Consider the following 13,608-nt stretch of genomic DNA (forward strand, 5'->3'; position numbering starts at 1 on the left):
AAAGTAACAACCTAACCATAACTCTATTTCCAGAAAAAATAACTAGATCATAATATATATTGTTATTGTGAAATAAAATGATGTTTTTGGTCACATCGAACACCCCCACTATGAATGTACGTAAAAAAGAAACAAAATGAAAGCATTAATCGACATTTGCAAAAATAAAATCCTGAATCGACCTATGATTGAAACGAATCACTGTCTACCCAACTATGAGTAAGAGATTGCAAACCAAACCTGGGCCAATCAGCTGTGGGCATTTATCTGATGCAATATAGCAAATATATTTTGACTATTAATATTTAAATTTTATTTAAAATGAACAAACGCATACATATAAATACAAGCTTTAAAATAAATATTTTTTTTAAACCACTTCACTTGTGTTTTCTTTTAAGCTCTTTGTGAACCTATATAAATTAATTAAATAAATCTAGTTGATTCACTTGCATTAATACAGCCATGCAATTGCCTTCTCAAGCTTTCATGACAGCTCCAGTGTTTTTCCTGCATTTTAAATTCATGATATTTATCATAATGATCTCCTAATCTTCAGCAGAAAGTGAATCGTGCCGAATCTCTTGCGAGAAGAGAATCAAACCGATGCTCTCCGTGTTTTGTGAGATTGCTGATTGGCTGGTGGCTGCAGATGTCACACTTTCAGGCACACGCACTGAAGAGTTAATCATAAGACCAAACCCTGAGTTGACGTAAAACATTTAAAATGCGCTGAAAATGATCTTCTGCCAAGTGACAGACAAATTAACACCAAAATACCACAGACATAAGGCCTTTGACGTTAGCAGTTAGATACGTTTTTAGGTCACGGCACACCAGTTGAGAACCACTGCTGTAGACACTGAGAGAGAAACTGAAGGATAGAACAGTCTGTTAGCATGGAGAGAGTTAGCTGGAAACACAAGCTGCTGTCTGCAACCAGAGAGGGATTTTGAGAGTCCATTACAGTAGTAATCATATAATGAGTTTTCCCCTGTCATTCTGGAATAAAGAAAAGGCTCATTTTCTTGTCAAGCTCTCTTCGGGGAGCCACTCTCTCCTATCAGCGGGGAGTAAACGCCACTTATGCCAGCGCCGATCTACGCCACGACATTTATTTGGGGGTTGGAGTTTCGCGTTGTGAGAAGGAAATAGAAATACAGAGGGAAATAAGACAGAGAGGAGGTAAACAAGAGATGAAGAAAATAAGAAATAAATCCATATGCAGTCTAATGTTCACCCACATTTACTCTTTAAAAGAAAAAGCGTACAGTACAGTCCGATTCGTGAACAAATGAGCCGGTTCTTTTACTGATTCAGTCAAGACGACTCGCTGAGTTATTGGTTTGAATCAAATCTTATGAGTTGTATGCTTCAGAGAAGTTACTGAATTAAAACCCACTTGCTTAATAAATGGATGTTTGACGTGTAGTTAAAAATACACGCAAAAAATAAATAAAATCAGCGCTAAATATTTGAATTAAAATAAAAACATGAAAAGAAAGTACCAAAAAATAGGTACCAAGTAACATTTGTTGTCATTAATTGGCTTAACTGGACTTGGCAATTTCATAGTAGAAAACAAAAAATCTATACGTTAGATATAATACTGTACACATTAGTAAGATTCACCGATTCGCATCGGCATAAAAGCTAACGATGGGGTGCACCGATTTACCGGTAAATAAGTGTGCATCGGATACAAGTTGGCATTTGTATCGCGATGCATCGTTTCTAACATATCTGCATCGGTAAAAAACATTTGAGGCCAATATTTTATTATGCGAACGCGAATTGAGCGTCTGGAGCGAGTGATTTTCATGGCAAGTCAATGTAAAGACGCGTTGAGCGCGGCGCGATGGACGCGATTTCACCTCATTCTCGCGTCCAGTTCGACTAGATTGATTTCTCCTTTCTGAACTGTTGCTCGAGCGCGTTCTCTGATCACCACTGCTGCGTGAATATGACGTCACAACACTACGAGTGCGAGGCGTGTCCTGAGGCACCTACCTTCAAACATAGATATACATAATAAAGGCCTTTATTACGTATATCTATGCCTTTAAACCTTAAAGTAGGACATTTAAGTTAATCTGGTTTACAGCAGCCTGTGACTCCCAATAATAGTTTTTCACTTTTTTTTTTTTACATTTGAATACAGTTATGAAAGACCTGTTTGTGAAAGTGTTTTTTATTTGTATTATTGTTTATGTTAAAACAGCACCTGCTTTCTGGTCACTGTTAGCCTACCTGCTGAAATCACAATATCTGCTGGCAAGTTAAGGAACATTTCTTTATTGTTTATCCCTGAGCATCCTTAAATTGTTTCACTGTTAAAAGTGTAACTGGAGACAGGACAGGAAAAGAATGTCTATTTTTATTTAATCTTTTGGTTTTGTGAAAACCAAATCTTTTGTTTGTGAAAGAGCCATGCGCACTTAAGCTACTTTAGGATTTGTTGTATGTCTGAACAAAATAAATAAAAGTTAACTATCTATACCATATTGAATTGCATAGCATCATATTTTTCTCCATTGCATCGTATTACATTGAATCGCGTTGAATCGAAATCGGATCGCATCGTAATAGTAGTGAATCGTATTGCATCGCATCGGTAGCTGCTTATGTATCTTTAATGTATCGTATCGTTGGCTATGCATCGAGTTGCGTATCGCATCGGCCTCAGTTATGGAGATGCACATCCCTAGTACACATAATAATATTATTAGTAATCTTCAAAATATTAAGTAAATAATAATATAATATAATATAATTAGGGCTGTCAAAATGAACACAATTAACACAGCATCCCTTTTTCCTGTCATCCTTTGGCTAGCGTTACATTATATGGTCACGCTCTTTTAAAGTGCTTTTAAACCAAAGGAGTTAAAATGTGTGATTAATTTGTGTCATTAATGTTAATCAAAGAACAAAAGACAAAGAAAATCACTCTTTTGTAGCTTTAATAATAACTTTATCTATATTTCATTTATAATTCATGCAGTGACGACTGGGAAGTGTTTGATAACTGAATGCATATAATTAATGGACAAAAGTGAGAAGAAATGTATTTCATTAATTAGTAGCAGTATTGGTATCAGTGATACTGGCCTTCTTCCATTAAAAGATGCCATTAAACAAATATTTTAAATGTAGGCTGCTGTCTTTATGTTGTTTCTACATTCATTTGGAGACTAAATGTGAAATTACTACGATATAAAAATATGTAAAATTTTTAAATGTTAGGTGCGATTAATCACGATTAATTCGTTAATTTTTTTAATCAATTGACAGCATATATAAAAGAATGTATGTGTGTGTATATATATATAAAATGCATAAATAAATACAAAATCCAATCCACATTATTTCTTTAATCATGGACAATTTCTCAGTTTTTTTTCTACTATGAAATAGCCAAGGCAGATTTATTTATGACTTTTGTGATGATTTTTTTTTCTTCAATTTCTCCCCCCAAAAAAACACAGAATAAGGGGCATATAAGGGACATATAAGGGACATAAAATGTCCTATCAAAGGCCGAATAAAGGATAAGGGAATGACATATGAGGGCAAGTGTGTGGAGTGACGCTCGGACACTCCCACGCCTCCTCTACCACTGAGTCACCCCGCGGGATGAGGTAATTACAGTAATGAAAGCAGAGAGAGGACGGGTGACGAGCCTCTGATGGAGAGAGCAAGAGAGAGAGAGAGAGAGAGAGAGAGAGAGAGAGAGAGAGAGAGAGAGAGAGAGAGAGAGAGAGAGAGAAAGAGAGAGAGAGTGGCCATCTAAAATTCTCCTCAAACAGGAACACTGTTGCTTCCGCCCACCAGCCTGCTGTTGAAGTGCGAGCGATGGAGAGAGTGTGTGTGTGTGTGTGTGTGTGTGTGTGTGTGTGTGTGTGTGTGTGTGTGTGTGTGTGTGTGTGTGTGTGTGAGAGCAGATGCTTCATTACAGCAGATATAAATCACATGTTATTATAACCGCCAGTGTTCACAAGCAGCATTTGGCACAGCTACAAACATCTAAAACATGATGCCCGCTGCTCACAAACGCCACGCACTTCCTACAGAACCACACGTCTCTGAATCAATGTGTCAGGACACGGCCCGACTCTGAGCGTCCAGCTGCTCTACGGATCCAACAAACTGCGTATCGTTCCCTTAGCTGCGAGATTTCCTTTTGTACTGAAGTGTCTGATGCCTCAAACCACAAGGCAGGATTTATTAATAGCATAAATACTTAAGTAGATCATTTAAAGGGATAGTACACCCAGAAATGACAACTCAGTCACTATTTTCTCACCCTTATGTCTTTCCAAAACGAGGAATGATTTCCTTTCCTCCGTCGCAGACAAAAAATGTCAGACGCTGCTCTTTTTTTACACGATAAAAGTGAATGGTGATGACCATCCAAAAAGCACAATAAAAGCACCATTTTACTTGTCCATTATATTATATATACACTATACGCTATATTACTTCTGAAGACATATGGAAAAATGCTGTTACTCTTACACAAAGCTAGCAGTTGGCTTCAGAAGACGTAAAATATAGCAAACAAACGGCATGGATTAATTTTATGTTTTGTAATTAATTGTAATTTGTAATTATTAGAGCTGCTAGTCACCATTCACTTGCATCATATGAAAATTGCATAATTATATGAATAAAAAAAAATAAAAAAAGAAAGTCATACGAGTTTGGTGTGATCACAATTTTCATTTTGGGGTGAACAATTCCTTTAAGAGTCTGTTTTGTTTTAAAACTATAAAAAAAATAAAAATTAAAAGCTGAAATAAAATAAAAATTAAAATAAACTAAATATTAGAAGCAAAATTTAAACTTAAAATCCTAACACAAAAATTATAAATGCTGCCTTGGCAACTACTAAAAATAACTATAATACTTAAGTACTAAAATTACTAACACTAAAATAAAAATAAATTAAAGCTAAAAATTTTATAAATAACAAAGCACATAAATTACTAAAATTTAAATGTGAAAATATAAAAGGAAATGGCAATTAAAAATATTAACATATACTATAATATTATATAAATAATTCTAAAACAACACTATTAATAAGAGTTTGTGATGAGGCTTTTAGAATAGAAGTCAGATTCATTTATTGATTTGTAATTGTTTATTCCTCTACTTTAAGTCGTGGAATAGTTCAGCTAGCACAGTCCGGGTTGGTCGAGTGATTTGCAGGCCTTTGGTTTTGTCTTGTTTATGTCTATGCAACAGTTGGTCTAGTGATTTAGTACATAATGTCTTGATGTGAACTTACCTGAGAAATTGCGCGACACCAGCATGGTGGTCAGGATTGCACCCTAGATGCGAGAAAAAGACAGTAATGTAAGGTTTCCAGACACATAAAGATGAAATGCATCTAGTTTATCCTTCTGGCCATATGTATAGGTTGCCGATGTGTAGAAAGGCCAAGTTTAGTAAGAGTTTTGTTCCTGTATCTATACGAGCTCTAAATACATAGGAAATCGGCCATTGATACGTCAGGTATGCTCTCTTGTTTTTTGTATTTTTTTGTATATGTTTATATAGTCATGTTCTTAAAGGGGTGGTTTACTGCTTTTTTTTCTTTGCATGATTGTGTTTATGGGATGCAATATAACATGTCTTTTTTTTTCTTTTCTTTTTTTTGCCTTATTTTTCATAAATTTCATCTTTATTGTAAGCCGCTTTCTCCTCTGTCATTTGAACGACCGGTTGACTTCCTGATTCTATGAAACCACTCCCTCAGAAACAGGCATGGGCTCAGATTGGTTAGTTGGGCCGGTGTGTTGTAATTGGCTAAACTGCGTAGTGCACGTTGTCCGGAAACTTCACGCCCATCACCTTTACGGGAGAAAGTTGCATGTGCTCCGGTCAAATGTAAATAATGGTGTCAATACTGCCGTACAGTTTGAGCCAGAGTCAGACCCAGAAAGCGGCAATGAAGAGAGTCAAGCAGAACCTCCCCAAACACGGCTCTTACAAAACGTTTCTGAATGGTAAATTTTATTTATTTATTATTATTCTATTCTATTCTATAATAATTTCGATACTTGAAAATCGAAAATGCCACTGCTGTTTTTTAGCTTTTGAGATACGGTTTTCTCCTGATTAAACATTTAATATAACTGAATAAATGACTGAGTAATACCGCAGCTGAAGTTTGCTGTTGCGATTACATATAATTTTTTTACCTTTATACACGCAAAATAGCATCAAACTAACTGGCTAGTGGCTACTATAAACAAACTAGCGTTGGCATTGGTTTACGTTCTTGATCAAATCGAAAAATTACGTCATAAAGTATGCATGGAAAATACATTTACAAAATTAGTACATAATTACAAATTCAGGTCCAAAATGTTTGTACGCGTTTGTCATAGACACACGAAATAGCGGCTACTAACGCCAGCGCTGGCATTTGTTTACGTCCCTGATAAAACTAAAACATTACGTCTGAAATTATACATGCAAATACATTTAAAATGATTAAGTCTTACTTGCAGGTTGTGGCCCAACAACTGCTGCCTCTGGGTTTAAAGTTGGAACTGCTTCATGTTTTAGTCACAGATTCTTGTTTAATCCGGCATTGAATTAGTGGAGATTCTGGAAGCTGTCTCCCGTAAAATGCGCAGCACAGAGAGCTACGATTGTAATTGTCATGAACATAATATAAACATAAATTTTAGCCATTGTTGACAAACTACAGCGTCCGTAGGAAGCCGAACACAGAAGACCTGACAGCTGCGTGAAAATAACACACTTTAGACGGCATGGCTACAGCTCTCCAATATGACTCTTTCTCTTCGACAAAGCCGCAGAAATATGGCCATGCTCCTTTTTTTGCATATTCCAGAGGGAGGGTTGATGTTAGTTACGTATAAAACCCGGGAAGTATCTCGTTGTAGTCCCATTCGAGTCGTTTTTGTAGGCATTAAACTTCCTGATTTTTAAAAGATGATATCTCTGCTTACGTTGAACTTTCAGCGCAGCAACTTTACAGATACTGTTCATGCACCAACAGCAACATTACACACTATTTAAAATGAAAAAAGTGAAATCGCAATCAACCACCCCTTTAATATGCTATGTGTGTTTGTATTATGTACGCATCTATGGTGGAAATAAATTTCCTCTCGAGGACAAATAAAAATCTATCTATCTAGTTGCAGGTATAATGACTGAGAAAAAGAGACATCAGCAGACCTTGAGTTTCCTTCTCGCGTTGAACTTCTTCAGGCACTCGACCGTTTCCTGTCTGTGCATCATGGACGCCACAGTGGAGCGTTGCTGTGAGAAACAGAGGAATCATTTCATTGATTCAACTTTTGTGTCTTAAACTTAATATAAAAACTAAAATGGATCCTAGTAGTCACATTACTCGAAATATACCAAATCTCAGAAGTAATATGAGCGTCATGTTGACTAAGCATAAGCATTCTGGTGTGTGATGGTATTGTGTTGTGGTCGGTGGCCAGTGATACTCACACAGACCCACGGGTGTTTAAGGGCCTCTTGCGCCGTGATTCTCTTGACTGGATTGATGGTCAACATCTGATTGATGAGGTTTTTGGCTTCAGGGGTAACCGTGTCCCATTCCGGGGAGGGGAACTACAGGAAACAAAGGAACACGGTTATATTTTGACTCCACAAGTCGCACTGTAAGGTAGAAACCAAACGGGGACTGACGTCATAAGCCCCGGCTTTGATCTGTTGGTAGAGCTTGTGCTGGTCTTCATCCCAAAATGGAGGATATCCCACCAGCAGAATATACAGGATGACTCCTGCAATGACATTATAGACATTTCACTAATACCAGATTCTATGCAATTCTCTAAATTATATTTAATTTAGAATAATAGAGAGATAGAGATAGAGAAAGAGAGAGATAAAAAATAATACACATTTTATTGTATAAAATATAATAAATATAAACAAAAATGGCAAATGTTTTAACCTAAAGAGCAAATATATAATATATATTCCAAATATATTTTAACAAATATTTAATATACATTATATAAAAATACAATATAAATCTCAATTAAAGTGGCAAATGTTATCAAAACAATGGCGTTTTTCATGATGTCTAATTTATTTAATAATATATTTGTAATTTATTTTAAAATAAGACAATTATATATATATATATATATATATATATATATATATAGAGAGAGAGAGAGAGAGAGAGAGAGAGAGAGAGAGAGAGAGAGATTATAAAAATAGTACACACACATGTGCTCATATCTATATATTTTGCAAGAAAAGTGTATAAATAACAAATATTTTATCAAATGTAAATAATATATAAATTATAAAAAATATAATCTAAAATGACGCTATATATAATCTAAACGCTTTTAATGATGTCTAATTTTATTTTTGAATATATATATATATATATATATATATTTATTTATATATAATTTAAAAAATCTAAATAATAAAATAATGCAACTATATTACATTAAATAAAATATAAAAAATATAAAGTTAATATTTTTTAAAAGTTTAAATTATATTGTTTACTTATACAGAGGCATATTATATAAAATGTAAACTAAAATTCAGTTCAAGATTGATAAAGTTTTAATTAACAACATTTATTTTGTGACAACAAACAAACAAAATATACAAAAATATACAAAAATATAAGATGCTACATAGGGGAACACTAATAATGAGTGTTACATTTTGAGAATGACTGTGAATCTGTGAATTGCTTCATTGATATCCGAACTGTCCTAATGAACCACTTAGTTGAAATGAATCACTCCCAACCCTAGACGAAACAACACCATCCCACTTACTGATCTGCAAAGTAATTAAAGCGCTCAACTGGAGATACTCTAGAGAAAGAGGACGGTGGTGAAAGCGGCGCTCGGCAACAGCCTCTTGACAACACCTGCCGGAAAGAGCTCTCCACATCTGAGAGCTGATGCGTCTGAATATGTGTGGGGCGTCGAGAGAGAAAGAAGATAGAAATAGATGCAAAGAACTCAGTGTGTGACTCACCACATGCCCAAATGTCCACAGGTTTCCCATAAGCCTCCTTTCTTAGCACTTCTGGGGAGAGGTAACCTGGCGTTCCAGCAAACCCTGCGTGCGAAAGTTAAAAAATACACATCTAAAAATGCAACATACACTCTTTCCTTCTCAACACTGTCTGGATGTTTGAGAAAAACATCTGGGTATCACAGCGTACATGGAAATAACTAGATATTAAACAAATGATGAGTTTAAAGTGACCACGTACCAAACCAGGCTTGCTGGTCGCCTTGTACTTCGATGGCCAGGCCAAAGTCGGCCAACTTGACGGCGGCGTTCTTGCATTTGCTGGCCAAGAGCAGGTTTTCCGGCTGAGGGGGAGATCAGGGGTGCACTCATATTACTGCTGAACACACATCTGATACACGCCACCTTTTAACACTCAACGGAGAACATACAACCACAGCTGTGCGCGAGATATACAAAATATAAGCTGTGCTGAGCAGAGGCAAGTTCTGTCTCCTGTAGAGTTCGCTACAAGCACGTTCATATTGATTTAAACTCTGTTAAAAACAAAAAGTAAAAATCATGTTTGATTAGCATGATTACCACTGCTTTCCATTTACAATCATATGTGAGATATTCATACTTGATATCTATGACCTTCTTATTCAAAAATGGAAAAATATTAAATCTTAACAAATCATGGAAATTTTTATAGTGAATTTAAATATGTCTAGTTATGTCAAGCTCTAAAATATTTAGGCACACATAAGCTGCTATTTGAGTAAATACTTTTTTTCTCTTGCTCACGAATGACTGGAAAAGTCATGTCAATTCATTTCCCATAAAGAATATGAAAAACATTCAGTTCTTGAAACATCTAAAATTATGAAATGTTTTTTTTTTCTTCATTTTTAATTACTTGTATATATAAGTACTTGCCACTTTATTAGGTACACCTGTTCAACTGTTCGTTAACGCAAATATCAAATCAACCAATCACATCGCAGCAACTCAATGCATTTAGGCATGTAGACATGGTCAAGACGATCTGCTGAAGATCAAGCTGAGCATCAGAATGGGGAAGAAGGGTGATTTAAGAGACTTTGAACATGGCATGGTTGTTGGCGTCAGATGGGCAGGTCTGAGTATTTCAGAAAAACTGCGGATCTACTGGGATTTTCACACATAACCATCTCTAGAGTTTACAGAGAATGGTCCAAAAAAACTGAAAATATCCAGTGAGCGGCAGTTCTGTGGGAGAAAATGCCTTGTTGATGCCAGAGGTCAGAGGAGAATGGCCAGAATGGTCAGACTGGTTCAGCTGATAGAAAGACACCAGTAACTCGTTACAACTGAGGTGCAGAAGAGCATCTCTGAACATGCAACACATCAAACCTTGAAGCAGAAGAGCATCTCATGTAGACATGATCAAGACGATCTGCTGAAAGTGAAACACACACCGGTGACACTCCTGTCAGCTGAGAACAGCAAACTGAGGCTAAAGTTCACACAGACTCACCAAAACTGGACAATAGAAGATTGGAAAAACGTTGCCTGGTCTGATGAGTCTGGATTTCTGCTGGGTCGGTAAAAATGGTCGGGTCAGAGTTTGGCGTAAACAACATGAAAGCATGGATCATCCTGTCTTGTATCAGTGGTTCAGCTGCTGGGGCTGTAATGGCGTGAGGGATATTTTCTTGGCACACTTTTTAGTACCAATTGAGCATCATTAAACGCCACAGCCGACCTGAGGATTGTTGCTGATCATGTCCATCTCTTTATGACCACAGTGTGCTCATCTCCTGATGGATACTACCAGCAGGATAACACTCCATGTCACAAAGCTCAAATCATCTCAAACTGGTTTCTTCAGTTCACTGAACTCTAATGGCCTCCACAGTCACCAGATCTCAGTCCAATACACACACTGTACACACATTTTATTTAACTATTTTAATACATTTACACTCCTAATTTGTGTAAATGCATTTAAAACTTTGTTTTTTTTAAATAAGCAGCTTTGTCACTCCAGCAGAGGTACCAGGAATATCTTCACCTATAAGCACTTTCCTCTGAGACCCGACTGGATAATCTTTAGCTTAACACAGTCCATTTGATTGACAGGACGGGCTCTCAGTGATCCCACTTGGTGTTAGATAGATGTCAGTAAAATTAGCTTAGTTTTGCAATTGTAAAAACAATTTACCTCCATAGATATTTACACAGACCTTTGAGAACCTTTAATCTACTAGGGTTGATTTGATTTCATGCTGATCTTAAAAACTGTACATAGTATAAATATGCACATACTACCATTCAAAAGTTGAGTCAGTAAGACTGTTATTTTTTTAAAGAAATTAATACTTTTTTTTATTCAGCAAAGATGCATTAAACTGACCGAAACTAAAGATCTTTAGGTTATTTTAGCCTTGGTGAGCAAAATAATTCTTTCAAAAACATAAAAACATCTTACTGACCCCAAACTTTTGAACGGTAATGTACCTCCATTAATATTTACACAGAATATTTAACAAACGGTATCAAGAAATCCAATAGGGTTCATTTTAATTTCATGTCGAATGTAAAACGCACATGCAGGGTGTCACGTAACCAACCGTCACTCATTTAGACGTATCTGTTAATAATACATCATCCCACTTATCACACACATTCACACCTCCACACAATGTTCAGCAGGAGAGTGAGAGTGTGTGTGTGTGTGTGCTGCTATTAAGTAGGTTACGTTCCCTCTGCTCTGGTGGAAGTCGAGCCAGGTGGGAAATTGGGTCCAGATGAGCAAAGCATCATGGGAAACTTATTCAGGCTCAATCTTTGATCTCTTTCTTTCTCATTCTCGCGCTACAGATGCCGTGTTGAAAGAGAGACGGACGTCTCTGTGTTCTGACGCTCAAGCACCGTTGCCATCTGCTGGAGCTATTCGTGGAGCTCAGATGGCATCTTGAAGTTTCGGGCTCATGATTTAAAATGCGTTCTGGTTGAGGATCCGTAGGATGGTGTGAAATACTCAATGACCTTGAGCCGCATCCGGAGAAACGGCACTGGAAACGCATCCAGACTGTTATTTGCATAACCTGATTCTTCGAAATATACACAAAAACTTCTAAACTAAAGCAGGATTAGGAAGAGAAGCAACATGAAATCAAAACTGACCCCATTTACTTTATTAATAGACATTCTTGATCACACTGTAAATTATTTACTGGTGAACAATGTCCCATTCTAGTTCAGCGTCAACTTGTTTGTGAACTTTTAAAACAAATTGCATTTAAATTGACATAAAAAACGAAAAAAATAAATGAATCTGACATACTAGCCCAATCTGAAGTTAAGCAAGAAATAGATATCCATGCACGCACCAGCACAGTCACCCATGCCGAATCGGATCCCGAGTATTAAGCCACACATCCTACAGATTATGAATCATCTCACCATTCGACTCTCATATAATCGTACAGCAAACGAGGCACATTTGGACATCAAAGCATGCACAACACAAGCACAGAAAAACACATCACCGGTCACTCACCTTGAGATCTCGGTGCACCACGCCCATTTGATGGCAATGAAGCACCGCCTCCAGGATCTGCTGGATGCAGTGACTGCATGCAAACACCAGGGGGCGCATGTTAGTTTGAGCAACGCCATTCTCTCGTGCACAGGCACAGGCAGGTAATGCAGGGAGCTACTAATAAATGTAACAATACATAATCTTCGCCAAACATTATAAAATACTTTAAGTGACTCCCTCTTCCAAAAAACTGTCTTGTAAATCTTGCAAAGAGTTTTATCAACAGGATGAATCTCCATACAACACGTCCAGGTCACCCTATATCTTATTTTTGTTCCGAAGATAAACGAAAGTCTTACAGGTTTGGAACAACATGAGCGTGAGTAATTACTGACAGAATATTCATTTTTGGGTCAACTAACCCTTTAATGTTCATTTTCATTAAAAAACTTGTGACATTTTCTCCCAATTTTTTGCTGTGTTAATCAAGGGCTGCAGTTATCAAAGTTCGGCTTATTAATTCTTTATTTTGATTTCAGAGTTAAACATGACCCAGACAGGTTTCACCCTTGGATTTATCTTATCTGTAAAGAAAACTGAAGGGTTAGCTTTCAAACACATTAAAACAATAGCACATAACTAAAAGCAACTTGGGGCTTGAGGAAGACAACCGCCGTCACCCGAAACAGAGACCGAAGAGTTTTCTGACACTTCTGGATGAAATAAAGGCTCTTTCTCTACATTATAAACTCTGTTAAGTCCGCACAAGTGTTAACGTGCATCTACGTCTTTTGCAATGGCCGACATGATGCTTTTCCTGCATACAGAAACCCTGTTTTACTAACACAGGAAGCTCTAGCTAACACTACACACACCACCCACGATGACAGCGAGCATCAGGAGAGATAGAGAGAAGGAGAAAGAGAAAGAAAGGGAGAAAGAGAGGTAAGACTGGCAGGTGGCACTGGAGTGCTTTTTGGCAGTTGTGTGGTGAAATGTACCGGTGTGTGAGGAGAGGAAGGTGGACGTGTGAGTCAGCCTGTGTAGGCGTGTGCTGCTGATTTACT

The 13,608-nt window shown here is 36.9% G+C and overlaps 1 protein-coding gene across 44 annotated transcripts in view; it reads right to left on the reverse strand.

Annotated features, from left to right (window-relative positions):
- camk2b2 (calcium/calmodulin-dependent protein kinase (CaM kinase) II beta 2) overlaps positions 1–13,608 on the reverse strand; it is a 74,949-nt gene that overhangs the window by 37,490 nt on the left and 23,851 nt on the right. For 33 of the 44 annotated variants that reach the window (XR_013796083.1, XR_013796084.1, XR_013796085.1 and 30 more), the window contains exons 6-12: positions 12,560–12,632; positions 9,275–9,377; positions 9,034–9,117; positions 7,705–7,799; positions 7,504–7,626; positions 7,222–7,305; positions 5,294–5,336 (exon numbers count right to left, since the gene is read on the reverse strand). Coding sequence is in view for 39 of the 44 variants with exons in the window: in XM_079599242.1 (XP_079455368.1) it covers positions 5,294–5,336; positions 7,222–7,305; positions 7,504–7,626; positions 7,705–7,799; positions 9,034–9,117; positions 9,275–9,377; positions 12,560–12,632 (605 nt within the window). In the remaining 5 variants the exon portion in view is untranslated. The remainder of the gene's footprint in view (positions 1–5,293; positions 5,337–7,221; positions 7,306–7,503; positions 7,627–7,704; positions 7,800–9,033; positions 9,118–9,274; positions 9,378–12,559; positions 12,633–13,608) is intronic. The other 11 variants (XR_013796087.1, XM_079599239.1, XM_079599224.1 and 8 more) reach the window with 1 other exon arrangement.

The sequence above is a fragment of the Phoxinus phoxinus genome, assembly GCF_949152265.1.
Source record: "Phoxinus phoxinus genome assembly, chromosome: 23".
Classification (NCBI taxonomy): Eukaryota; Metazoa; Chordata; class Actinopteri; order Cypriniformes; family Leuciscidae; genus Phoxinus; species Phoxinus phoxinus.